At 39.3% G+C, this 27,555-nt stretch overlaps 2 protein-coding genes across 3 annotated transcripts; one reads left to right on the forward strand and one right to left on the reverse strand.

Moving 5' to 3' along the window:
• The first annotated feature begins 1,216 nt into the window (after nt 1–1,216).
• Nucleotides 1,217–6,577, forward strand: LOC102195750 (deleted in malignant brain tumors 1 protein-like). Its single transcript, XM_005727414.1, has 17 exons — nt 1,217–1,446; nt 1,581–1,613; nt 1,712–1,810; nt 2,986–3,024; nt 3,112–3,210; nt 3,352–3,399; nt 3,480–3,578; nt 3,776–3,805; nt 3,896–3,994; nt 4,087–4,119; nt 4,205–4,346; nt 4,516–4,721; nt 4,936–5,111; nt 5,210–5,440; nt 5,527–5,687; nt 6,069–6,313; nt 6,414–6,577. Exons 1-17 carry the CDS (start codon nt 1,419–1,421, stop codon nt 6,458–6,460), a joined length of 1,815 nt encoding a protein of 604 aa, XP_005727471.1. The 5' UTR covers nt 1,217–1,418; the 3' UTR covers nt 6,461–6,577.
• Nucleotides 6,578–6,699: 122 nt separating this feature from the next.
• On the reverse strand, nt 6,700–11,549 carry ikzf5 (IKAROS family zinc finger 5). 2 transcript variants are annotated; one of them, XM_005727416.2, is made up of 4 exons: nt 11,015–11,549; nt 10,677–10,843; nt 9,760–9,933; nt 6,700–9,683 (listed from the first exon to the last, which is right to left on the reverse strand). In XM_005727416.2, exons 2-4 carry the CDS (start codon nt 10,807–10,809, stop codon nt 8,719–8,721), a joined length of 1,272 nt encoding a protein of 423 aa, XP_005727473.1. In that variant the 5' UTR covers nt 10,810–10,843; nt 11,015–11,549; the 3' UTR covers nt 6,700–8,718. The 2 variants fall into 2 exon arrangements, with proteins under 2 accessions (XP_005727473.1, XP_005727472.1); XM_005727415.2 differs by having other exon boundaries at nt 9,760–9,936.
• Between the last annotated feature and the right edge of the window lie 16,006 nt (nt 11,550–27,555).

Raw genomic sequence — 27,555 nt, forward strand, 5'->3', positions numbered from 1 at the left:
GATATCTGTTTATGCTGTAGCAGTTACAATCTTATACATTCAAACAACTAAAATGTTAAACTCACTGTCCACAAAACTTATTGTTAATTGATTAGCTTTTTAACATGCATTTAATTGATTTTTTTTAATGATTCTGTGTTACTTCAGGATGTGGTGGTTACCTGTATGGCAGCAGTGGCAGTTTTTACAGCCCCAACTATCCAAACCTGTACCCAGACAATTCTGACTGTATATGGTACATCAGACCAGGCAATCAAATTATTCAGCTGGAGCTGTCAGATATAAAGTAAGCAAGTATTTTTCCATACCTAGGATGAGTGTGATCACTCTTTACTTTGGTTGTATTATGGTGACTTTTAATTCAAAGTTGTGTTCTTGGTTTGTGTTAATCACAGCACTGAGTGTGGATATGATTATGTTTACGTCTATGATGGCTCCAGTACTGGAAGCCGGCTTCTGGGAAAGACATGTAACAACACCAAAAACAACACTTTCTATTCCACCGGTTATTATTTGACTGTGCGCTTCAGGAGTGATGGCAGTGTAAGAGACACAGGATTTCATGCTTCTTACAGAGTTGTGTGTAAGTCACACCTGTTATGATACCTTTATAAATAAAGTTAGGTACCATGTCTACAGTTTATTTGTGGATTTTATTGTCAGTGAAAGAAAACAAACAAGCAAAAAAGAAGTAAAAATCATAATCTTGAGATTTTAATTAATGGGAATTTTTTTGTCTTTTTTGTCTATCCTCCTTGAAGCTGGAGGTTCCTGCATTCACAACTGTGGTTACCAGGTTGGATATTGCTCTTGCTCTTCGAGCTGTGTATACAGAGGGGACTGTTGTTATGACTACGAAGGTAAGCAATGCTGAAAAGTGCCAAAACGCATTTATTCAGGGCCTGTATTTAATGACAATTTGCGCAACTTGTACTTTGTTTTGTGGAACGAGGTATACAAACTAAATACGATAAATAATTCATGAATAAGAAAATATAGTACCCAAATATTTGAAAACAGCATGATCAGAGTATGTTTCTTTTTCTTCTTTCCTGACCCAACATGCCTGTTATGATACACACAAACATAAAAGAAACTAGATCTTAAAATTTACCTCCCACAGATCACTGCACGTCCACATCAGTAACAGGTATACCAGAAACAGATGCAACAACAGGTAAATAAAAAGAATTAAGTAAAGATACTGTTTAAAAAAAATGAGATTAAAAGCTATAAAGTAAATGTTGTCTTCCAGATCTGTACTCATGTCTTTACAACTGTGGCGCACACCTGGGAAGCTGTTCCTGTACTAGCTCTTGTGAATACTACGGCAACTGTTGTCATGACTACTACTGTAAGTATTCTGTCCTTCAAAGCTCAGCAGAAGGAGGCCCTGCTCACTATGATCACACTTTCCAATGAAAAGAATTTTTCCTCGCACTACAGGTGTGCTGCCACACTTCCAACAGTCTCACACTTACACAGCCTATTAAACAGTCACGTTTATTCAAAAACAAGGGGGCAAAGATGTTTGGAAAACTGTTCAGTTTTAATCTGTATGGTTTGCTCCTTTGTTTCAGCTTACTGCCCAAGCACAGGAGATCCAGTCACAGGTATAAAAGTCTGTATGGGGAAACATTTTTAAAGCAGCAGCTCAGTAAAAGCCATCTCATAGATTTTTTTAAATACTGTATCTCTCTCTGTTTTCAAGATCAGCCATCATGTCGTTACAACTGTGGCATGCACCTGGGAAGCTGTTCATGCAGAAGCTCTTGTCAATACAATGGTGACTGTTGCTATGACTACTATGGTAAGTGGCAAGTCTTACAGATCAACGTTGTTAACCGTCTCTGCAGCCATCTCTTGCAGGAGCAAACAGTCTGTCAGATTCCAGTGTAATGGTTTTCTGAAAATGACACATGACATTGTGACTTTGTGTTTAAAGAGACAATTTTCTTTGGCCTTCAGTGGGATATACTGTATGCATCTAGATTGTTTTGGTTGCTCAGTTTTGGAGATATGTCTCTCATGTTTTGAATATAATGAAACTCCCTTGTCATGCTAAGAAAGACAAATAAATGAGTAATAAACATAGTTTTAAAAAAAAGGAAAAGATCAGCCGTAATGTCTCTTTTCAGAAATTATGACCCTTGCATAATGGGTCATAATGCACAAACCTTGTTATGAGCAGCTTTATCCACTGACCCATACTTGCTTGTGTCTGTGTGTGCATCCTGGTAGATCTGCTTTTCCTTCTGCAGAATGATATACTTGGTAGTTGCAATTTGGTAGAAGACAAACAAACAAACAAAAAAACCCAACAACAACAACAACAACAACCAACCGCTTACTTGTTTTTGCTCATCTGAACTTGGGTTGCAGTGGCAACAAGCTAATGCAAGATATTCCAGACGTCCTTCTCCCCAGCCTCAATTTCCAATTCCTCCTGGGGGATCCTGAATCCAGGCCTTATTAGAAATTTAATCTTTGCAACACATTCCCTGGGGTCTCCTCCAAGTTCAGCGTCCCCAGAACACCTCTGAAGATAGGCAACTAGGAGTGATCCAAACCAGATCAGAATCACCTCAACAGGCTCCTTTTGACATGTTGGGGAAAAGAAAGTCCCTGCATGAAACTGCTCAAAACAAGGTTTCTATAAGTTTTCAAAAATATTTTAGTGCTTTACGCACCACAACACAATTACCATTTAGTTCCATTATATACTGTATAAGAGAAGGGAGACATCTGCACAGTGGACGTCTCCAAAACTGAACAATCCAGATAAATAAATGGCACTCCAGGCTGGAGGGAATATTAGTGTTTGTAATTTTAAAGCTGCCCCCATCAGACTGCAAAGCAACAATTTTTGTTATATTTTTTGGAGAGTGTGGGAATTATGTATCTAATTCCCACATCCACAATAATCCCCAATTATTTAAATACTATGTTTTATTTAGAAAACCTTTTCTTCTTTCTGTCAAATAGATTACTGCTCATCAACCACTACGTGGCCTGACGTTACAGGTGCAAACCCTTACTTCATTTTTAAAAAATCAATAGTTTGATATTTAATGATTTGCCTGTAGTCTTATGTCCCCATGTGTTTTCTAGCTCAGCCTTCATGTCGATACAACTGTGGCTGGAGCATGGGAAGCTGCTCCTGCACAAGCTCTTGTGAATACTATGGAAATTGCTGTTATGACTACTACTGTAAGTGTTCACCCCATCAAATTCATTAGTGCTCATATTAACATAATGTGAATAAGCGGTTTGTTAAACAAGCACATTAAATAAGTAAGAAAAGGTTAAACTGGAAAAAAGTCAAAATATTTTCTTTCCTCTGTCATGTAGCATACTGCCAATGGACTACTGACACGCCCACTACCATGCCTGTTACAGGTATGACAATCTCTCAACAGACTGAATGACAAAAAAAATTAAACATACCAATTATTCAAACACACTTTTACTCCCCACAGAACAGCCTTCATGTCAATACAACTGTGGCTGGAACATCGGAAACTGCTCCTGCTCAAGCTCTTGTGAATACTATGGAAATTGCTGCAATGACTACTACTGTAAGTAAAGCTCAGACGAGAACGTCACTGCAAATGGTGATCACAGTTCCTGCTCAACAGTATAGTGTATGGCTATAAAATTCACTGTATTTGCTGTATTATTTAAATCAACTTACGATGATGCCCATAAAATAAGTAAATTCCTGACAGTAAGTAACTTGATCTAATGTTGTAATTATTTTCTTCACTTCTTCTAGATTACTGCCAGTCTCCTGACTTTACCACAGGTACGAAAACCTCAGTGACCTCGAGTAAAACCAGAAACTGTTAATGCCTCTGGCGAGAAAGCTTACTGAAATGATTTCTGTGTCCCTCAGCTCAACCCTCATGTCGATACAACTGTGGCAGTTACATGGGAAGCTGTTCCTGCTCAAGCTCATGTGAATACTATGGAAACTGTTGTTACGACTACTACTGTGGGTATCTGGTCAAGCAATCTCAACATACATTTATTGCAATATTACTTAAAAAGAAAGTATCTAAAACCTTCATTTCTCCCTTTAAACAGCCTACTGCTTAGTCTCAACTAGGGAGCCAACAGGTAGGGTCCTCGATGTGCAGAATTAGTCTGGAGCAGTTTTGGTCATTGCAGTGACACTTTTTGCTATTTTATTAACATTCAACAGGGTCATGTGGAGGCAATCTGTTTGGCTCTGGCACCTTCTCTAGCCCTAACTATCCCAGCTACTATCATGACAATGCCTACTGCATGTGGCAACTAAGAGCTGCATATGACCAAAGAATCTTCCTGCAATTCACATTCCTACAGTAAGTAAATAGAAAAATGAGCAGCATTGTTATGTGAGGCACAGATGGATCAATCATGTGAAGACAGAAGTTACATGCAGATCTTCTTTTTTTAAAATCTAGATCTATGTTTCAACTTTTAAGCTAATTTCTAATTTATGGCTTTTATTGTGTTTAAAAAAAAACACAGGCTGGAAAACTGCTGTTCCTGCGACTACATTGAAATCTATGATGGGCCATATGTTTATTCACCATTTTTGGGCAAAGTCTGCAACAACAGTCTGAGCACTTTCTTCTCCACTTCCAACTATATGACTGTGGTCTTCCGGACTGACGGTTCTATGGTTGGTCGAGGTTTCAACGCCGAGTTCACGAGCTCTTTGACACCAAGCTCAGGTACGCTTATTAGGAAGTAAAAGTCGGGCTATTTTGGCCTCTGCTTCTTTGATTATATCTTTTTTCTTTTTTAAAACATCATGTATATCTGTACCATTTTTCATACTGTAAAAAGTGGCTGAATAATAATTCAATAAGAACCAAAATGTAGGACCGACAAACCCTGAAAAAAATTCAAGCTGCTGTACCAATCTTGTTAACAACATGCTGTCAGGTCGAGTGGACTGCTCCTCAGACAACATGAACATCGTGATTGAGAAGTCTTACTTGAACACTTTGGGTTATGATGGTCACAGCCTGTACCTGAACGACCCACACTGCAGACCCCAGATTTCCTATTACAATGTGGTCTTCAGTTTTCCTCTCAACACTTGTGGCAACACAAGAGAGGTAGGAACCCCAAAACTTTCTAAAAACAACAAAAAAAAAACCCCATTAACAGCAGTATTTTATAATTTTCAAAACAACTGATCTTCTTCCCTGAACAGTTTGAGAATGGCAAAATTGTGTACACAAACAGTCTTCGTGCCTACAACTCCAACTACGGCGAGATCACACGCCAGTCTAACTTTAAGCTAAACGTCAACTGCCGAATGGAGGAAGACTCGGTATCTCAGATTTTATACGAGGTCCGTGAACTAGAGAACACCACCATAACAGGCACAGGCAGATACAATACCAGCATGGTTTTCTACCAATCCAGCAGCTTCTACTATCAGGTGTGTTTGGGCAGTAAAGGTTTGACTAGAGAGAAAACTCCTATCATTATAGTTATATGATGCTGATAATTTTCTTTCACGCTCAGGTGACTCAATTTCCATATGAGATAACACTAAACCAGAACTTGTATATTGAAATCGATATGAGGAGAGGTGACAGCAGTCTGGTCCTCTTTATTGACACCTGTATAGCATCACCATCAGCCTTTGATTTCCAGTCAAGACCCTACTACTTGGTTCGCAATGGGTAAGATAATGAGTGCCCTCCACGGGTCAGTTTAATTCGCTAACTACACTGGTTTTTGTCCACAATAAGAACAAAGGGATTTGTGTTGTAAATACTAAAACTCCCAGTGAAAATAACTGAAAAAAGTACAATATTTAATAAGCACTATAATTTAGTATGCTTTTGAGATATCTGTAGCTTATACTCCAGCTATGGTTACTTTAAATATTAGGATTTCACAGATACAATTTAAAAGATACAATGATCTCATAAAAGGACATTATTTTATAATAAATTAATTGTTCCACCACTTTATCTAAATAATGGTCTCTTTTTGTAAGCAAAAAACAAACCAGTAATGCGTGTATTTTCCAGTAACATCTCTTTCTTTATCATTCTCAGTTGTCCAATAGATAACACCTACTATGCCTACACTACTGGCACCAGCCCGTTTGCTCGTTTCACATTTAAGGCCTTCCAGTTCTTGCGGGCCACAGAAGACGTGTACCTCCAGTGCAAGGTCCTAATATGTCCAGCCTCCGACTACAACTCCCGCTGCCGCCGCGGATGCACCAAACGAGTGGCCAGAGACGTGGGGTCTGAACATGAGAGTGAAACTCTGGTTGTGGGTCCCATTCACCTTTTAGGTAAGTGCGACTTTGTACTTTGTTTTGAATTCTTGTGCTAGAAGAACAAAAAGTGAACAAAGTATCTGACTATTACTTACTTTTTTTTATTTATTTCTAGACCCTGAGAAAAAGGAAGATGCGAATGATGAGCAGAAAGAAACTTAAATCTTCTCCACTTCTCTCCCTCTTCTTCACGCCTTCACTCTAACACTGAATATTATCCACCCTTTCTTTTTTTTCCTTTTCTTGCATTACATGAATAAAGGCATCATCAAAAGACAATATGTGTTTTTGTTCATTATGTCAACTGTCATCGTCCTGTAATAAAAGGACAGTGGTTGATTTTTGTTCTTGAAAACAAAACAAACAAAAAACGAAACAAAAACAAGAAGACATACCACAACTCAGTTAGAAAACACTTTACTTATAAATTAGTTAGATTAATCCATCTCACAATGATTCACCATCCCAGAGGGATGTCACCGCCAGAAGGCTTAAACATTCACGATTACCTACGAACCTACGACACAATGAGAGAACATAAGGCAGTCATTACTGGATGCCCCCATTACTGGTAAGTAAGGTAACAAGGTGGTCCTAAAAACAGATAACTATGTTCTTCACACATGTTGCTAAGCAACAGACAACAGTACCCAAGACACAGGACAATCTCGCTAAAGGAGCAGTCTTAACTGCGGCACGGTTTTGCTCGACACTGAACATCTATCCAACCATTCAGAATACAATACTCAGTAAATATTCAGAAAAATCACTGGGATCAATATGATGAATTGGAAATCTCAGCGTGTGTAAACACAGAGGCTAAAACGTGGCAACCCAGTGCTACGTGGCCATTCTGAATGTGTTCACATGACACACAAGACTTTGTAATTCTGTCCTAAACATGGAGATACTGGATATTAAAGTGACTTCATACAATATCGAAAGGTCAGAAAGTGACATGATGCAGTTAAAAGGGTCCACAAAACCCTTCTGACAAAGTAAGTGGAGCTACTAGGATGGATTTCAGGAAACGGCACTCTCTGGAGGAACTTCAAAACAACACAACTTCAAATATGGTCTAGGTTGACAACTTAGCTGGCTGACCAAAAACCAGTGATACACAGTTTGGCCAGATTTTACTCTCAATGCCATCTTTATAGTACAGCTGGCACTGATTCTTACGTTAGTTAGCAGCATTCATGTAGCAGAATTTTGGCAAAAAAAATCAAAAAATAAATCATGGCTACCATAGAAAACTACAATGGCCAAAGTTTTTTTTTCCTAAGGTTCTGGGTCTGTTGGTTACAATAAGAAGAGGCTAGTGTAACAATAAATCTATTCATCTTCAAAGTAACAGTCCTTTCTATCTACTCAAGAAAGTGACTATATCAGGCACTGCAAAGAAATTGTAAAAATGCACCAAGCACTGAAATAATTTCTACAAGGCAGCTTAACAAAGATACCTCAAGGCCAACAGTGTCACTCCTGAGTTAGTAATATTAGAGCAATACTTGGTTAAAGCTCCAGGAGTATTGAGAATTTATTTGTGTGGAGTTTCTTTTTTTGCAACTTTCCAATTTTGGGAAAGGGACATGTTGTTAATGCAAATTTGATATTCTAGTAGACCTTCCCTCTTTCACTCTCTTGGCAAGCAAGCAAAAATTATGCAGTACTCTTTACAGAGATTTCAGTGAATACAACACTGAACACTGGGCGCTGTCAGTGTTACCCCTCATCCTGTAAGATGCCTCTTTCAAGTTTTGAAACTTGACGTCTGACCTTGACCTTAAGGTCAACGTCACTGGGATGGGAGCTGGGATTTTTTGCAGGATACACCCAGGGTATCAATTTCAAAATCCTATGTTGCCTCATTCTTGCAGCGTTTCACCTGTTCCATTCCCAAATGCAACATTAAAAGATCATCTACAAGAAACTGCCAAATAGCTGAAAGTTATTCATTCAGCAGTCACTGGTTTTACCTTGTAGAAAAAATCTGATCTGTTTGCCTGTGGGGGAAAGGTCCACTTTGAGCAAAGTTCTTTTTCTTTTTTATACCAAAGGAAAAAGAAGATTGAAACCAACATGGTAAATTTAGTAGCCTTGAATAAAGTGTCTTACATTTCACTACATAGTCAAGCTTTTTCCTGATCAATGACAGTAGGTGAATGTCACTGCAACTGCTGTCACAAATAAATTCTCAACCTGTTAAAAACACTGACCATCCCTTTGTAATACACTTGAATGGGCACCTTTAACTATACAAAATTCATCTGAATGTTGCTATTTTCCTGTTTAAGTACAACTTTCAAAGACAAGGCTACATAAAGGCCAAATGAAAGATAAATAAATAATATTACTATAGAAATAATAAAACATAGGGGTCCATTAAAAGTTCTTTTAAAGTTTTCCTCATTCATCCATTACTTGTGTTGCCCGCGTGCAAAGTGGCAGGCAAAGTCGTACTTGCTCTTGCACTTGTGGCCGCAGATGTTGCACTGGAATGGGTTCTCGTAGCCATGGCAGCCCATGTGAATGGTGTAGAGGATGTTGTCAGGGAAGTAGATATCACAGTGCTGGCAGTGATGCAGCATGTGGGGGTCCTGAAGTGGGGCGGACAGGCCGGGAACTGGCGTACTGGGCTGGCTGTTGGAGATACTAGGGGTGCTGGTGCGCCCACTGTGCTCGCTGCACGGTCCCGCTCCAGGACTGCAATTACTATGGGGAGGAGCCCGGGGTTCTGGGGGGATTGGGGATGAGGAAGAAGCATGGGCCATATTGGCTGTCACAGCAACAGGAGCCGTGGCAGGGTGTGGCTGCTGGATGAGGAATGGCTTCTCATCAATGATAGACTCTGCTCCTGGAGACATCGAAGGCTGAGTCTGGGGCTGGGACTCTGAGGGGAGACTGGCCAACTGGCCTGCCAGAGTAGACAACTGGTTCAGGGGGTTATCCACGACCATATCATGGTGATGGTGATTTTGGTTTGCGGAGAGAGCGTCCTCGCCTGCTCGACTTTGATTATCATAGGTTTCCTGACGTAAGTGGGGCAACTCATGGGAGAAGTCGTTCACATTGTCAGCCTTGTGCACCACCATAGAAGGGGGGCTGAAATTGATAAGGAGCCTGCGGCCATAGCCCAATGAACTGGCTTTTTTCTGTAAAACACTAAGCATCTTCTTATGGGACAGTGAGCGGGCGCCTTTCATTGGCAGGAGTTTGTGACGTCTCCGGCGATGGTGTGACAAGTTGCTACGATCGCTGCAGCGGAATGAGCACAGCTCACACTTGTAAGGCTTCTCGCCAGTGTGCGATCTCATGTGGGCCTCCAGGTGACGCTCGTAGGCCGAAGCAAATGGGCAGAGGTGGCAGCGGTGAGGTTTCTCTCCTGTTCAAAAGAAAACAAGCTGAGCACCAAAATCTCATCAGTGTTACCTCCTGGAGATTAGCCGTTTTAATCTTACCTGTGTGAATTCGAATGTGTTCAATGAGCCGTGCTGTGCCTCTGGTAGCATAGTTGCAGTAGCGGCACTTGAGCTTGCCATCATAGGTCCTCTCGAAACCATCTACCAGGATCCCTGAGTTGTCCTCCAATGACATGTCCACTGAGGGGTGATCCAGTCCATTCTGACTGCAGTCTGCTTATAGGAAAATTAAAATGATTTTTTACATAGACCAAAAATAAATAAATACATACATACAAAATAACAATAACTTCCTGACCCCTGCTTGCCTGCAGCAGTTGTGGCAGTTTTAGGGTTTGGGATGGGGTAGGGGGTTAGGGTCTTGTATTGGACTTCCAGTGTCAACAGCATCTTGGCTTTGCACTACTTACGTGAAATCAATTACTAATCCCTCATAGTTGTTTTACAGATTTTACACTGGTACTTGCTGAGTTGATACAATTTAAACTTCACCTGAATGGAAGGACTTGTCCTTGTGCGGTAGGTCTTGAAAAAAAAATTTATATCAAAATAATTCAACAAAATTACCTTGTCAGTTATACAGCACCATCTGGAAATGCAAAGATTTTGTTCTACATGGACAGTAACATCTACTGGTATTTTTTTTTAATCTTTTGTAGTACCTGTCATATTTGCTCAAACTAGAAGTAAAAATTTAATTTAATTTTTTTAATCTTTGTGATTTTCTTGTCAGTCGGCCATATAAAAAAAAAATCTTCAAAACTATTTAATAAATGAAGCTAAAATTTCACAGCAATAATTGTATATGTCCAATCCTTGAACCATAAGGTTTTTAGGCATATCTGAGATGGTCGAGCAGAAGGCCTACGGGGATTTGAGATGGACTCATCCTGATTCAAACTTCACCACAAAGCACACAAAATTAATAGAGCGTTACAAACACAGCTTCGTGTTACCTGCTGGCAGCTCATCCGCCTCCTTGACGCCGCTGACAGAGCCTGATATCATGTTGACATGTTGAGTCTGCTGGCTCAGATACTCCTGAAAATCCTTCACAAAGTCCAGCGTGTCCGGTTTTTCCTCCCCCATCGAAAGAATGTGCGAGTGATGCAAAGGTCCAACACTAAAAAGACGTTCAGACACGTGTTACTGACCAGCAAAGACGAAGACACGCGAGGTCGGAAGAACAATTTTCTGAACTGTTTAAGTAAAAGATTACAGGAAAACAACCGGATTTGAAAAAGTCAAAGCATGACCATCATCAGCTAGCGGATTTTAAAAGAAGCACACCCACCTCTTCAAAGCTAAAACAACGACTTAAATGTTTCGATGGGTTTGATCTGAAATTCTGTTTTGTGGTAATAAAGACACACAGACAGGATAACCCTGGGATAATATGATTGACAAGCAGGAAATCGCCGCTTTCCGACGTCTGCTCCGTCTGTCCTACACGGTGCTCCTCATCTTCGCGATGTTGTTACCAAAGCTACGCTACGCTACATTAGCCGAAAAGCTAACTTTAGCTTATCTTGAAGAAAGCATCTCTGTTAAAGAGCTACCCCGGATTTCTGGTCATCATTTACGCTTAACTAGATCCTCAATAATACCGGAGCGATTAAATGTTTCCCTCTGTCGACAAACTAGTAATTATTCACACGAAAAAGAAGCCTACTAAATCAAAACAATAGCCCATTTTACCAGGGTTAAAGTTCACTCTGTGTTCGTCCGCAAAAACCCTCCTGCCACAGCTACGGTGTAAAACGAGAGTTCCTACGAATAAAGCTCTAACAAACCCAGGAACGCGTGATATGTTAGTTACAGATACAAGAGGCCACCGTAGCTTCTTGTCGAGCTAGTTGTACTTTTTTTAAAATTTTTTTTTAGGAGAAAACAGCTTACGGTTTGACGTGACGTGCAGGCAGTATGATTCTGGCTCTCTGAGAATTCCTAGGAAAATGGGAAATATGTTCAGCAATTTACTGAATTAAGAGCAAACATAGACGGAATTTGAGTATATAAGGAAAAAACAGAGTTTGTACAATTCTAACGATCTTGAAAGTCAATATTTGGTATGACTAACTTCTTTCTTCACCATAGCTTGAACTTTCTTAGACCAGCTCTCTTGTAGTTTCTTTAAGTAGTCTCCAGGAATAGTTCTCCAGACTTCTTAAAAGACATTAAAAGTCTTTCTTTCGAGCTTGGTTGCCTTTTGTTCCATTCTCTATCAAGATCATCCTACACTGCTTCAGTAATATTGAGGTTCAGGCTCTGGGGAGGCCAAACCATGACTGAAAGTGTTCTTTTGTGCATGTGTGTGTTTTTTCTATGTAGATACACTGTAAAATCTAATATTGAGTTTAATTAAAAATATTAAGTAGACTGAACTCAAATTTTAACAATTTGTTATTAGAACTCAATTTAAGTAAGTTACCAGTACTTTTTATTCAAAAAGCTGATCAACTCAATTTATTTGAGTCATTTAACTTAGAAAAACGAAGTAAGCTGGAAATGTTGCTTCTCAGTGTATTCTTTTACTGCACTATCAGCGTGTTTTGAATTATTGTTATGCCAAGAAATTAATCCATTGCCAATCATACTTTTTCTAAATTGCATTGAAAGCTGGATTAAAATTTGATGCCACTGTATTCATAATTCCATCAATTTTGAGAAGATGCTCCAGACCACTGGCTTAAATGCAGCCCCAAACCATGACAGAACCTCTAGCATATTTTACAGATGGCTGGAGACCCTTGCTTTTGAAGGACACACACCATGTTAAGATATGCCAGGAAATGACCTTATGCTTTTCAAACTGTGTTATCTTTGGCATTTTGATTGATTCAACTAAAAAAATAGAAACAAATTATATGTTTTTAACACTGTGCTGGTAGTAAGTACCTAAAGATAAAATTTAAAACTGGGTCATTACTAAGTTGTCTGTTATGTGAAGACCCAATACTGTATTATCCCTTGAGGTAAATGGATTTTTATGAATGACTCATAGGTCAGTTAGGTGGCTTAAACAAAAAAAAAAGTATTACTCATTCAAGTCTGGAAACTTGGAAGACAAATACAAAGAAACTGGAGGTAGCTGAAGGCTTTTGCACAGTACTATAAAACCTTGTTTTAGATATCTTGATAGCTACTTAAAAATGCTTAGGATTTTTAAAAAAAAGAAATCCTATAATTGTGTTGTTATTTCCCAGTACAGTTGTTATTCAAGCACACTGACATGTTGATATGAAACACCCATCTCTTGCCATAAGCTAAAAAAAAAAGTTAAAAGATAGCCTGTCCATTCAAATCCATGTCAAAGCATATTTTCACATGTACATCTTGCAGTTATGCGCAAGAGGCAAATGAGGCACAGCAACTGCAATACTGTCAAAAGCTATCGACTCATTCATGTTTCATCACAATCAATAATTTACTAGTACGCGCCTAATGAAGATCACATTCCCCCATTTGTGTCAAAGTTGTAGAAGAACCACTGAAGAGAAGATAATAAATGACCAAAGTAGAGTGAGACCACTGTATCCTTTTACCATGTTGAAACTACTGTCAGACCATTAGTACTGCAGCAGTAATGTAAACCTGTTGCTGGTGAACCCTTTGTAACATGAGTTACTCAGTACTGTATTCTTTATAAGGAGTATGGTGTGTCTGTGAGTCACTTTAGAGAAGTAAGAGTATTTATACACGATAATATAATGGTTTTTGATGTGCATTTGGTTGCATGTGCTATTGCCTGGAAACATGTAAATACAGTTTAACAATTTGGACACTAGGTGGTGCACATGCCTCAGTGGTGAAATAAGTTCTTTCCATTCTCATTTAACCGCATGCAGTTTTTAAACAAAAGTACTCCACGTGACGCAGCATGCAAAGCAAACACAGTAATCCTCACAAGTCCAGAGTTCATTTTATTCACCATGTTTACGCAGATTACAGCTCAAAGCTGTGCCCAGGCACGGGAAGCTCAGTGTACAGTACCCTACAGTGTGCGTCAGCTCCCAGTCCCAGGGACAGCACGAACAGGACCAGCGGAAGACATGACAGTCGACCTCATCAGTTGAACCATGACCACCGGAGCAGCCAATTACATCACCTTCTAACAGCCTGTCCACACTAATGTTATTTTATTGCAATTTAATTATGCTCAGGTTTCCTCTGGGGCCTGATCCTGTTGAATAATTTAAACGCAGCCACAATGATTTGTCGCCACCAAAAGACAAAGTGCGCACTTCTCTGTGCTCTCATTTGTTTCAGTAGTTTTGTTTTTAATTCCTGCCATATCAATTAGTGAAGCAATAATCTTGTGTTGTACTTCCTGCTAAACATTTCCTAAAGTTAGAACCAATGAGGCCTTTCACTTTGAAGGTGTAATTTATTAAGTCTAAAAATACTTAAGGTTCAAACTTAATTTTGCATTAATGAAATGCTCAACAGTGAGCAATGTATTATAAGACTGACAGCAGGTGCTACTCTAATAGAGTTTATTTGGACTTACATTTACACATGGTATGTGATTTTATATGACTTTCCTATGTAAAAGGATGTGTTGAAGCTTACTGTCAAACATTGTACAAACAGACACATGGATTCTACATCAAAATTTTGGTCTATTTGAATCACAATCACTCATATACTTAGCATTTTCTAAAGGTCTGACTTGAACTCAAAGCCTTTACATGACTAATCTAATTTATATGAGTGAGTTTGAATATACACAGTCTGCCACATGTAAAATTTGCGCCGGGATAACACCTGCCTTTGAGAAGGCTGCAGTGTTATCCACTTACTCTGATTCACATTTAAAAGGCCTGAATGAAAAGGTTCCCTTCTCCTCTTAACCGCTTGATTTACAGGCTGTTTGTGGTTTAATGCCACACGGGACAATTAATTTGCTCTTCCTCTCCTGAAAGAAATTGGAATTTAATTTAGAGAAGGCCTTGACCAGTTTTTTAAGACTTGGTGTCATTTGTTGGGCTTGTGTAAGAGCTGCATTAGAGATCACCCTTCTGGAAAAGCTTTTTAATCCTAGACAAGTGCAGCCATAGTAACGGTAGACGGGAGCCTCTTGGAGGGAGAAAGGTGAAGGGGGACTTTGACGAGATTTATTCTTCTTCTACTGAGACTGTTTCTTTCTTGAGGTCTCCCGCTCCACGTGGAGCATTTGAAAAAGAACTAAGAGGTGGGGGGATAGGATAAAGGAGGTATATATTAAGCTTTTCTTTCCTCTCACCACTTAATTTCCTTGCAGGCGCGCCTTGCGCTGTTGTAATGAATGTAATTGCCGCCTTTGATGAGAATGCTATTATCTGGATCACACTTTACATGGGCAAACAAGACTGCCTCTCCCTCCACCTCCACCGCCCATTTAACTCAGCAGTGAGACCCCCCAATTATGCAGGGAACAAGTGGCTTTTCATAAAACCAGCGTGTCGCTCTTGATTGGTGAGGCTTGGAGCTAGCTACATGTGGACAAAGGATAGATTAGATTTGATATAGGCACACCAAAAACCCCATTTCCTTGATTAATTTCCTGCATGCCTCACAGAAAGGTCCCACTTTCTCCTCACTGAATTCTATCTCTCCTTTAAAGACAAACTTTCATCTTTTGATAGATATGGCAACTCAATGGACAGACAGACACTTTATTGACCCAAGTTTGACCATAGCTGCCTGGGCTGCAGGAGAGAATATGAACAAAAAGAGAAATGTTTCAGTTCAGTGGGGAGGATGGGCTTATTTTTCTTACAAAACCTCAAAAATCTTTGTGATCCTACAGTATTTTCGCCTTGAGCTGGGATCAACTCACGTTTTGTGCCGATCCTTTTGTGTCTTAATGTCATCACCCACAGCTCGCGGACACAATTGAGGCCGTTCACTCATTCTGGTGTTCTCTCTTTCACACACCCACACACAGGCACACAAAAGCACACTAAACACCCATTTGATAATAGTGGCGAACAGATATGATGGGACTTTATGAGGCGATGCGTGATAAAGCCGCTGCCACCTTAGGAAGTCTAAGCGTGTTCTTCTGACTCCCTTATTACCGTATTAAAGCACCTCTCGACAAATTCACACACATCTTAGGCCAAATCTCACAAACTGGAGTGATTCTGTCCAATATTCCACCGAGCTGAAATATCCAGAACAATCAAATAGACTGTCACAAGTGACAAATTATACTATTACTCCTCAAAGATTGTCATCCTTGAAATGTATTCATAGCCATTTCTTCTTTATCGCTGAGTGATTATTCCTCTAAGCAAGCAATTCCCCCAATGATAAATTGGTAATCAATTCATTTGACTGTTGTGCTCAAAGAAAGGCTGCAAGGGACTGGCAGCATTGGTCAGTCTCATTCACTTGCATATGTATCCAGCACTAACTCATGGTGTTGCTGAGTATGATGGATGCCATCATACCCACCACCTCACTCTTAAAGGTTTATACCATCAGAAACAGGTTGTCATCCGGACCCAGTCACGAACGAGAAAGAATTGGCCAATATTTTTGACTGAAGTGGCATTTTAGCAGTATTTATTTGATGGTCCCACTACCAAAACCGTGGACCACAAATAAAGAAGATGGTATAATAGCTTTTGACTGGCCAGCTAGCTCCCAACTTGAAATGAAGTGTCCAGTTGTGAGTTATCGTGGCCAAACGTCATTTGTACAGCCTGAAAAGTGGGGACATTTTTCTACCTTGTCACTCTCTTGCTATAGCTCATTGTCCTGAATGATGCCTCTGAACGCACAGTTGCCCTAATACGAGCGTTTCACTCTTGCTGCAAGAAGACTGATAATGGATTAGCCTGTCCATAGGAAGATAATATAGTGCATCCACTGGCACATCCTTAAATACCTATGGGGAACACAGAGCGTCAACTCTCAGCATGCGTGATACACTGCTTAAAAAGAGACTTCAGTTAACCAATGTCTTTAGCAATTAGTCTGCTAATTGTTTTCTAAAGTAATTAGGATATGAATTAATTTTGCTGTATTTAAAATTGAACATTAATGCTTCCTATAACTCAAAGTAAAGTTTTCATATTGCTTGTTTGACCTGATTAGTCATCAAAAGCTCAACGACAGTTAATGAACTAGCATATCCTGCATGTTCGCTCTAGAAACTACTTAAAAGATTATCTGATATAAAAAAGGAGTTTGATTATTCTTCTTTCAATTGGCAGTTACATGATTTCAGTTTGACTTTTAGTATTTATGTTCACTTTTGTTGGTTTTACCTCTCAAATTACAAATTGATGCTATTTTTTTTTACATTTTCTTTGAAAATACTATATTCATGTCATTTACCCGTTTCATTTATCATGTCTTAATGCTATGAAACAACTTCTTACTAATTTATTATTGTAAGGTAGCACAGAATATGAATAAATTCCCCCTACCATCTCTTTAAGTAGAACACAAAGTCCCAGTGTAATGAAAAATAAGACATAACAAGAAAAATTGTCCTCTTTTTAATTCTGAGTGTATAAATCAACATAAATACAAATAAACATAAATCTAGGAGACATATTTTTTTTCACCCATTTCTGTTGTCCAAAAAACCAAAAACAAACCCAAACCTGAATAATGCTCTGTTATTTATCGATATCAAGTTGTTAACAAAGCAGGTCCCAGTATTCCTGGATCTGAGTGGCTATTGAGTTTGAGTAAAGAGTTGTCTGAATTGGACAGTTGTGCTAATGTGAAGGAAGTTTTAGATTAATGAGGCTTCTGCCCTTTGAGGATATTGATCAAATGCAATCTGGCCAGAAACGATTTCCCATGCTCCCCTGTAATATTAATAATGTATCAACGTCACGAACAAAACTGGCCACAGTATTCCTTCGGGCACCTACAGGATAAAAATCCCAAAGATCCCAGAAAGGTGAGGGACACTTAAAATATCAACTGAGTTTTAATGTTTGTGTGACTGGCTTAGAGCTGCTTCCTTATCTCTGCTGTGTAGAGCTTTGAAATGGACATCTCTAATAGGAGCGGACATCCTAGATTATAAAATCGGCTTCAGCCGTTTGAAGGCAGATCTGTGATATGCTTTTATTTTTTAAATCTCACAAAGATACATAGTTGATACATACTTGAAAATAATTAGTGTACAAAACTTTACTTCTTGAAGTTGTTCATTGGCTTAAAGGCAAAGAAAAAGGACTGAAAGAGTTGCACTTGAGTGTTATGTAACAACTGACATCCTATACAAAACCAAACAGATTAAACAGACAATATCAAAGTTCAACAGAACACTTTGAAATAAAGGAAATGTTATTTGTTTCAGAAACAAATAACATTTGAGGGTAATTTTAATATATTTATAATTTAAAACTAGAAAAACAGTAAAGATGTCAAGATAAGAGGTAAGAGGTTCACTTAATTTTAATTTACAGCCACTAGCTTTGACAATATTCATCATTACAAAAAGTGTAACGTAATGAGCAGAGTCAATAGGCTTAAAATTATTGATTAAACCAGTCTGACCAGTTTCCCATGATCCCCTGCTGTTTACTTTGTTCTTTTCTGACATTAGCCAGAGGCTAATGGGCTGATGGGACTGTCTTTTGCCCCGCGGCGGTGGTACATATTCAGTGCTACATGTGTGGTTTTTCAGCAAGATTACACAAGATTACACAAAAACCACAAAGATAAATTTGGTAGCACAGTGAAGCATGGAAAAGGAAAAACTCTCAAAATTCTTTAATAGTGGGGAACTCGAACATTCATCTAAAATAAAATAAAATGAAATAAAATAAAAAATATTAGTAAACTATTTTCAGAAAGACAAGGATCCCATGATTCAATAGATGCCAAACACTATGGTCTTTTATTTTATTTTATTTTTACCAATATTGTAGTTTTTCTGTGTCAAGCACATAAAAAAAAAACCCTCATATTTTCTCACATAACACATTTAACATAAAGGAAACTGCATTCACTACGCAAACATAATTATTCCTGCTACTTCTTAGTAACATAACATGAAACTTGCCAAACATGGTGAAGTTTTTTAACAGTGCTAACAAATCTCGTAGGCAGGAAGTTGAAACCAAACCATTCTCAGTTTGATGCTCCAAAAGCTGCTCTCTGCAGTGACTCCATCACTGGACCTCCTCCAGGCATCGTTAGCCAGATGATGATGGGAGCTACCTTGGCCATAATAGGAGGGTTGACTGACCCCTGACCCCGTATCGATCTGCTGGCTGTGTCCAGCTGGGCCTCCCCAAACGCAGTCAGCTGGAGAGGTGTTTAAAATCTAACACCCCAGCTCCTATCCAATCCACTACACCCTCATTAATTACATAATTTACCTGTGACAGTGACAAACCTGCTCAGCCACACCGCAGTTTATTAAGGTCGCTGTATAAAGCCCAGGCCAAGCCCAGATCAAAAGTGTGTGTGTGTGTGTGCACGCCTGTGCTCAATGGGGAGTGAAAGACCCCATCTCATACAGTATGGGATTATGAGTATAGATGCATGCTCCTAAGGAGAGTGTGACTGCTTTGTCCTGCCCTGTCGAGCTCCTTAGTGGGGAAGTTTATTTTGATTCATTTGATATGTTGAAAAACAAAGATTACCAATTTTCTTGTATAGACAAGAATATGAGTACAGATTACAGAAACACGGGGGAGAAAAACACAAACAAAACGCCCCGGTAAAGTTTATCATTGTAGACCTTGTAAAACACTGTGCTTGGAATGGTATTTGACATGTTTTTGGATGAAGTATAAAAACCCAGAGATTTAAGACCACTTTCTTTTTATGTCTTTTCTGGTTTTACTTTCTTCAGTTTGCTGACTCAGTTCTTGTCCGGTCTTTGTTGTCTTTGCTGCTCCAGAGCAGATCAGAGCAGCTTGGTGTTTGTGTGGCATTCATTCCTCAGCTTTCGCCATTGCATTGCCTCTTATTTCTGCAGGTGTCTCCAATTCTATATCTGCCTAAATCCCCCCCCCCCTGCTCTTACCCCTCTATCGTTTCACCTCCTTCAGTATCCCCCTTCCTTTTCTCTTTGCTATAGCCCCCTACACAATAAAAGACTATTGGTTTCCTCTTGCCATACCTTTCCCACTACACACTGGTATTTCAATCTCGACTCAATCGAGAAGGCTGACCTGCAGACATAAAGAATTGGCTTTAAGGCTTTCAAAATGGAACTAAATCTGCTGCAGGTCACACTGGGGGAAAATAAGCGGCAAATGTAAGTAAGCATGAAATAGTTTTTCATAAATAATCCAAATGACAGCAGGCTTTCTAATGGTGCCAGGGGGCTGTAAAAGAATATGTTGCCAATTTCTCCCCTATTAAAGTGAAATAGAAAGCCAAATACATAACGTGCTGACGGAAAAGTTGCATACTTGGGCCCATTGGATGGGAGATTGAGGACACAGTTGGGTATTAGAGGTGGTTGTAGTTGGAGGTAAGGTGGTGGAGTGATTGCTAGCCTTACAGTCAAGGTTTTTCCACTGTGGGGAAAAAGAATGCCCCTCCTTCACATCAAATCAATTGGTCAATAACTGCCCCCTTTTTCCAGCGTGTGCACAGGTAGGCAGTTCTCCCTATGCACTGTTGATTTGATTTGCACTTATGTTTTTACAAATAATCAATGTTCCATTTTGACTGATACAAGGCGTAATGACTGCATACACTGTCAAAGAGGGAAAAAGGAAAGAAGTAAGAAATATATATTTGTAACTGAAAAAAAGGATCAATGTGGGAGTGCTCAGCCAAGAGCCTGAAATAGCACAGATTCAACAAACAGGTTACGCAATTCCTTCAGGCCAACGAATGTTGACGCAAGCATTGTCTTTTACTTATGTAAATACACAAATACTAAAATAAAAAATACAAAAAGAAAAATTTGCTTTCATTTATGTTATTTATGTGAATTTATACAACAGTTATTAACAAAATCTATTTAAACATCTGAAAAGTTCACATAATTCCCTCTTTGTCTTTTAATATTTTATATTTCTGATGCATTCATTGATGACAAAAATGTTTTATTTTTATACAAATAAAAATAAAACATTTATATGTATAATTGAAGTGTGATTTCTGCCCAAGTATTTAAATAAATTTGTGCAGTTACATGAAAGTAGCTTTGTATATCAACAGCTTTTTTTCTTGTTGTCGATTTGCTTTTATGCCTCCCAACCAAACAACAGAGTGCACAATTTAGCAATACTTATATACATTATAAACATGTCTTGTGTTGTTGTGTGCATAAATGGAGGAAAAAAATGTGTTACATATGCTCTTCTATCTCAGTCATAAAACATTTGATTGAATTTTTTGGTGTTAAGCAGCTATCTGAGGCTACTCATTGTGTGTATGTGCCTAACAGAGAAAGTGATTTGAAGTCCCCTTGAGTCAGACTCTGTTATTTATTGCTATTAAATGGTTAATTTTCCTGGGTGCCCTGAGGACTTTGGCATGTGTTAAGATGTGAGGAAGATAGAGTTGTCAAGGCTTGGTCTGAATACTTGACATATGAAGAGAGCAATTTTGAGAGGCCCATTAACGATTGGTATAGGACAAATGCAAAATTCTATTATCTACATTATATGATGTATCTGTATATGTACTATATATATATGTCTTTATTTGTATAGACACTAAAGCCCTTACTTATCAACCTTTTAAATAAAGCAAAAATATTTTATACCCACTTAAAACTCTTCTTATTCTTATTAAATTCTTCCTCAAAATGTATTTTATTTTGAAAATTAGCCCATACAACAACACATGAAAGTAAAACAAACCCTTTGAGACTCGAACTGAGTGCAGAAAACAAAAAAGTGTTATAATGAGTAACTAATTTAACTTATATGTTATACTTTTTTTCATCTTCAAATGTATTTATTTATGTATTTATGTATTTCTAATGTAAATCCAAACATTAAACGAGGTCCTTTTGTAGCAAAAGACAAGGGTGTCCACATAAATAGATTTTTATTTATTGACTAAATACAAAAACACCTTTGTGAAGAATATATTGAAAGTACATAAACTTACTCTGCATATGTTCAAATTCATATATGTGTATATGCAGGCCTCTCTTGTCTTTGTTGAAATTACCTGTCATTAGGCAGTCCTGAAAGCTGCTGTAAGAGGCAGAGGACACATACTAATCAGTTGACAGCAATAGCACTTGTTACCAAAACATGACGAGAGAAGGAGAAGAGAGAGCAAACAAACACCAATTACTGTCTGTTATGGGGAGGGGGAATTTGTATTTGAGCCCTGTTCGTGATCATATACTCCTTGCTATACTCACAAACCAACCAAGAGGGTCAGCAAAGCTTCGCCCACAGGGAAGATATGAGCATTAGTGTCTAGTAGAAAAACACGTTTTTTTGTTCTTTGACCTGGAAAAGTGAGATTTTCGTTAAGTTTAATAGTCTTGCTCCTGTTCTGTTTTTGTTATTTCCCCAGTTATCCTCTTCAGTTTTGGAGCATCCATCCCCCTATGTGTCAGAGAGCTGCAGGTTTTCCACTAGAGCTGATGGAAAAGCAGAGACAAAGAGGCAGTTAAACTGCTGTTAGTTTTGATTGGTTAGTAATGGGCTTTTATTCATTACCCAATTTATTGATCCATCAGTAATCAATTTTGGCTCATTCCCAACCCATGAGCTGAATCTCAATCCATTTTCTGAAGTGCCTCCTTAATTCTACGAAGAAGCTCTGGTGAGTCTTTAATGCGGCGGTCTCTCTCATTACACTGGAGCGCACACATCAGTTACATGTATTTCTTACGGGCCACTGGCTTCTGTGGCAGTCTGACTGAAGTCGTGGGGAGATAGTCAGCTATGTCTGGCCTGTGAGTGCACTCTGTCTGTGTTTCTGGGCTCACTTGAGGTGGTTCCGCTGCTCTGCTTGTCGAGGTCTAAGGTGACACTTTCTCATCCCTGTCAGGATCACATCCTTGATACCAACAACTCTTCAATTATGCAGTGACACAGAGAGATCAGCTGTCTCTGTGGATGGGGACAAGATAATATGGTGACGCTGACAGTGCATTACACAAGTTCTCTGGGTGTGTAGCCAAGCTCTTTAGAGGACAGTACAGCCAGTTAACCTTATCTGCATATGTCTCTGCTATCTGATGCTCATTGTAGAGGTAGGCTTTTTGAATTAAGCCACTGATTCAGACAGACTTCCAGAAAGCTACTCATTCAGTAAATGACAAGGATAACTCAGTACAATTGGTTCAGTTAAGATTTTGCAGTAAAGGTTTGCTCTAGTATCTGCTGAACTACTCACTTGGTCTACTAATATTACAAAGTTGCTGAACATATAGTCATCAGGCAGACTATGTGTACAAAATGCCCCATAACCTCCCAGTGCCTGTATAAATTGGAAAAGTTTGGCATATCCTGCTCCAAATGTCTTTTTAAAACATTTTTTAGATTACATGTGAAGCTGGAGCAAGAAGCAAATCCTTCTCCTTACATTCAAAGTCTTGAATAATCAGCCCCATCTTATCTTGACGAAAGAATAGTACTAGACGATCCCAAAAGGCAGCCCGGTGGTTAGCACTGCTGCCGCGCAGCAAGAAGGTCCTGAGTTCAATTCCACCATCAGGCCGGGGTCTTTCTGTGTGGAGTTTGCATGTTCTCCCCGTGTTTGTGTTCCCTCCGGATACTCCGGCTTCCTCCCACCGTCCAAAGACATGCAGTCAAGTTTGTGGGGATTGATTAATCCAAATTGCCCATAGGTGTGAATGTCAGCGCAAATGGTTGTCTATCTCTGTGTGTTAGCCCTGTGACAGACTAGCGATCTGTCCAGGGTGCATCTCGCCTCTTGCCATATGACAGCTGGGATAGGCTCCAGCACTCCCCATGACCCTGAAAAAGGATAAGCGAATGGATAGATGATCCCAACAGAGCAGTCCCTGACTACTGGTTTACTTGTGGTTCCAATAGAGTATTTAAAAGTAGAATGGGAAGCAGAGTCTTCCCTCTGCTATAGAACCAGCTCCCAGTTTGGATTTGGGAGATGGACACCCTCTCTACTTTCAAGATTAGGCTTAAAGCCTTCTTTTCTGATAAAGCTTGTAGTTAGGCCTGGATTAAGTAACAGTGAATCAGTCGTTTAGTTAGTGTTTCTTTTCCCCTCACTATGTGTTTACACGTCTGTGCATTTAATGCTTAGTTATTATTCATCTCTGGCTCTCCTCCAAAGTGTGTATCTTGATCTTGACCCGTCTTCATCCCCTCACCCCCCAACCGGTCGGCAGATGGCTACCCCTCCCTGAGCCTGGTTCTGTTGAATGTTTCTTCGTGTTAAAAGGGAGTTTTTTCTTCCCACTGTCGCCAAGTGGTTGCTCAAATGAGGTCAGTTTGACTGTTGGAGTTTTCTCTCTATTATAGTATTGCAATATAAAACATGTTGAGGAGCTTGAAATGACTGTTGTTGTGATTCGGTATGTAAATAAAATATAAGATGTAAATAAAAGTGAATTGAACTGAAGCTGCAGCTAATTAGTTTCACTGGAGATCAAACTATGTCTAGTCAGGAAATAGCAAACTACTGAAGCCTCATGCAGCAGTTAACAAATAACTTTTACTGAATTATACACACTCTCACAAATTTCCTTTTTCTTTTTAAGTGTTAAGGATTTTCAATGAAATCTGCTTTACGAATTTTGGGGGGGGTTAACCTTTGGAGAAAGCCAGCCTAACTTTTTCTCTGTGTTCTCATACAGACACACAAGTGTTGTATAAATGCTTTTTTATTGAACTCTCAGCAAGAATGTAAAGCAGCAAATTTCACAAAATGTCTAACTAATCTTTTACCATATTTTGCAATCAATCAATTACGTGATTAATAAGATATGAGACAAACAAGTTCCTTTTTTAAAAAACTACATCCTTGGTCGAGTGGGTCGCCCGGGCCACATTTAGATATTGTTAAGTGGCTTTCAATAGCTCCCTTGATTTCACAGTTCCAAATGACCCGCGATAATCAGGTCATTAAAATGAGCCCATTCTCCACATCTGACACACTTCCACTCCCGCCTCATCTGAATAACAAATCAGCTCTGCTGTGCTTTCTCAAATAGAAAGGGGGAGAAAAAAGAGGGAAAACTAACTTTGTCTTAAATTCCAGGTTAACCTTATCTCTATACTCAGAAGTAAAGATTGTAAGTAAACTAGAGGGGTAAAAGGTTCTGTCAAAAGTGCCTGTGCCTGTGTGAAAGTACCCGGTTTTCTTAATTCATCCCTTAGGACTGGATAAGTCTATCAATCTGTTAAATTGGAAAGCCATTAGGTGCCCTGGTTTATGTGTTTCAAGCTGTTAACTATAGGCTGATTGATTGTTGTTCCTTTGATGGGATATGCTGATCTAATCTCACTGTGTGCACGTTTGCAATAAATTACACAATTCATTTCCCCCATTTAGGGAGGGGGCGGGTGGGGGGAATCACACCTCCAGGCATGCCTTCTCTCTGCAGGCAAAAGAGCAGGGAACCTATTTTATGGTGCCATTTAGCCGGCAAGCTTTTAGCAATCCCAGCCTTCTTTCTAACCCCCTCTCTCACCCTCTACCCTTCCAAAAAATCGAAGCATAATCAAGGTGTATGTTTAGAAAATTTATTGTTATAATTTTCCCCCATAATCTCTTCCATTCTCCTGCCGCCGCACTGACATAGATCATCATCTAAAAAGAGAAAATGGATAGCAGTTTAAAATTTATCGGTCTTTGATTCTCAATTATACGTGTTTATGACTTCATCTGTCTTCAGTGACTTCAACCTTTTCCATTATGGTGGAATATTATTTGTACGGAATCCATTAAATTCACAAGGCAGGACTCTAATGGTGGGGCTGCAGCGATTTGCAGAGGGAAAAGTTTTGAAAGGTTGGCTTTAGGAAAAGCGTGGCTGTTATGACACAAGAAATTGCTTTATTGATGGTCTGCTCTGTTGCCTGTGCATTTGGCCATTTGTTACCCGGCCCATATCTATATCTCAGGCTGACACTGATGAGAACTTTTTTGCTACCCTCTCCAGATTACCGAGTTGTAATGACACATACAGGCTGCCTAGGTAAAAGCTTACAATCCAGGGCAGAGTTTCTGGAGGTACAGAGGATGGACATTGAGCCTGTGTGCCTGGAGGGCTCAGATGAAGCTGCTCATAATGGAGAAAAAGGACTACATCACTCCTATGACTGTTTCCATCCAAACCTTACAGAGGTCATCATCTCTGCTGAGGAACAATAAAGAAAGGGAAAGGGTGATAAAATGTAGATAAAATGATAGCAGCAAGGATAAAAAGGAGAATATATCTTCTGTATGCCCACATCTGTTCATAAGGTGCAAAGCAACATGCTTTTTGATTATTTCTAAAAGAGAGTCGACACACATATATCGAATATTATGGCCTCGTGTGACATAAAAACATTTGCCAAAAGAGCTGTCATCTTCATACGTGTTGTGTTCTGTTTACACAAGAAGCAACAAGATTCAACCAAGTGCTGCCTGAATGACATTGAGCTCCTTCAACTAGCTGGTGCAAGGAGCCAAGTAAAAGCTAATCAGGCTGTAATTCAAGATTCGCCTGGCCACTTGCAATCAATACCTGCACAATCCCAATTAAAGCTTGCCGGGTCAGTGGACGGCCACCAATTCCTTTACAAGTTAAATGCAATACTTAAATCTAAGCAATCTCAGTGTGGCCTTCATTGGTTTAATGGCTCGTTCCAAGTGGAGTGGACAGCTAAAAGTGCAAGAAGGACACAGGTTGGACGGGTTTCACTGATCAATGGCGTCGTCTGTGTGGATGCAGTTTGACTCTAAGACCTTGTTGTCCTTCAGGGTTCTGTATAAACTCTGTTTCAGAGTGACGTTTCGTCAGCTGGCATCTGCATTTACCTAAGCAGGTCATTTGCACTGTTGGGCTTCAGTTACAGTCCAAAGTACAGTAAAATACTACAATATTATTTTAATATTAAATAAGGCTGTTATCGTTTTAATTGCACTGAGTCCTTAACGAGTACACAATCTCATAAGCTCAGAACCTGTAGTGGAAAGTAACAAGGCTCCTTTTTGGAGTACTTCTGAGGTACCTGTACATAGAGTCCATGTATAGTTTTCACAGGACTCTGCAGTCCTTAGAAAAACTCTCCATGATTCTTCAGCTTGCAGAACCCCCTTTAGCAACAATAACTTGAATTAAATTGAAATAACTGCTTTCTGTATGACTTTATCAGTCTCTTCCAAAGAAGGGTTGCCAAGGCATACTGACAATTTAAGTTTACTGTCGTGAACTTTAAGATTTAACATGCTGACTGAGGCCTGTAGCTTTTGGATTTCTTGTAATTTCTTTGAGCATTGCATGGTTTGACCTTGGGGTGAATTTGCTGAGACAGACTCCTGAGAAGAACGGCAACTGTTTTGAATGTTTTTCCAATTGTTAATACACTTTCCCACTGAAAAATGATGAACTTCACATTGTTTGGAAATACCCTGTTAACCCTTCCCAGACTGATGGGCAGCAGTGATTGCTTCTGAACACTCCAGACCAAAACACTGGGTTATTGAGGTGCCCACACTTGCTGATGATCAGTCAATCAAGTGTTTGATTAGCAATACCTGGCTGCTACTTATCCACTTAATTCTTATGAAAGCAGTAAAGGTGTACAATGTTTCACAAGACTGCATAAAAACCTGTTAAGTCTTTCTTTTTTCACATGACTGTAAATGAAATGATTCTAGTCTGTATCTGGGGTGGCTGTAGCTCAGGGTCTAGAGCAGGACAACAACAAACTGGAAGTTTGGTGGCTTAACCCTTGACTGCTCCAG

Source organism: Pundamilia nyererei, unplaced genomic scaffold (genome assembly GCF_000239375.1).
Source record: "Pundamilia nyererei isolate P.nyererei 1_Seehausen unplaced genomic scaffold, PunNye1.0 scaffold00024, whole genome shotgun sequence".
NCBI lineage: Eukaryota > Metazoa > Chordata > Actinopteri > Cichliformes > Cichlidae > Pundamilia > Pundamilia nyererei.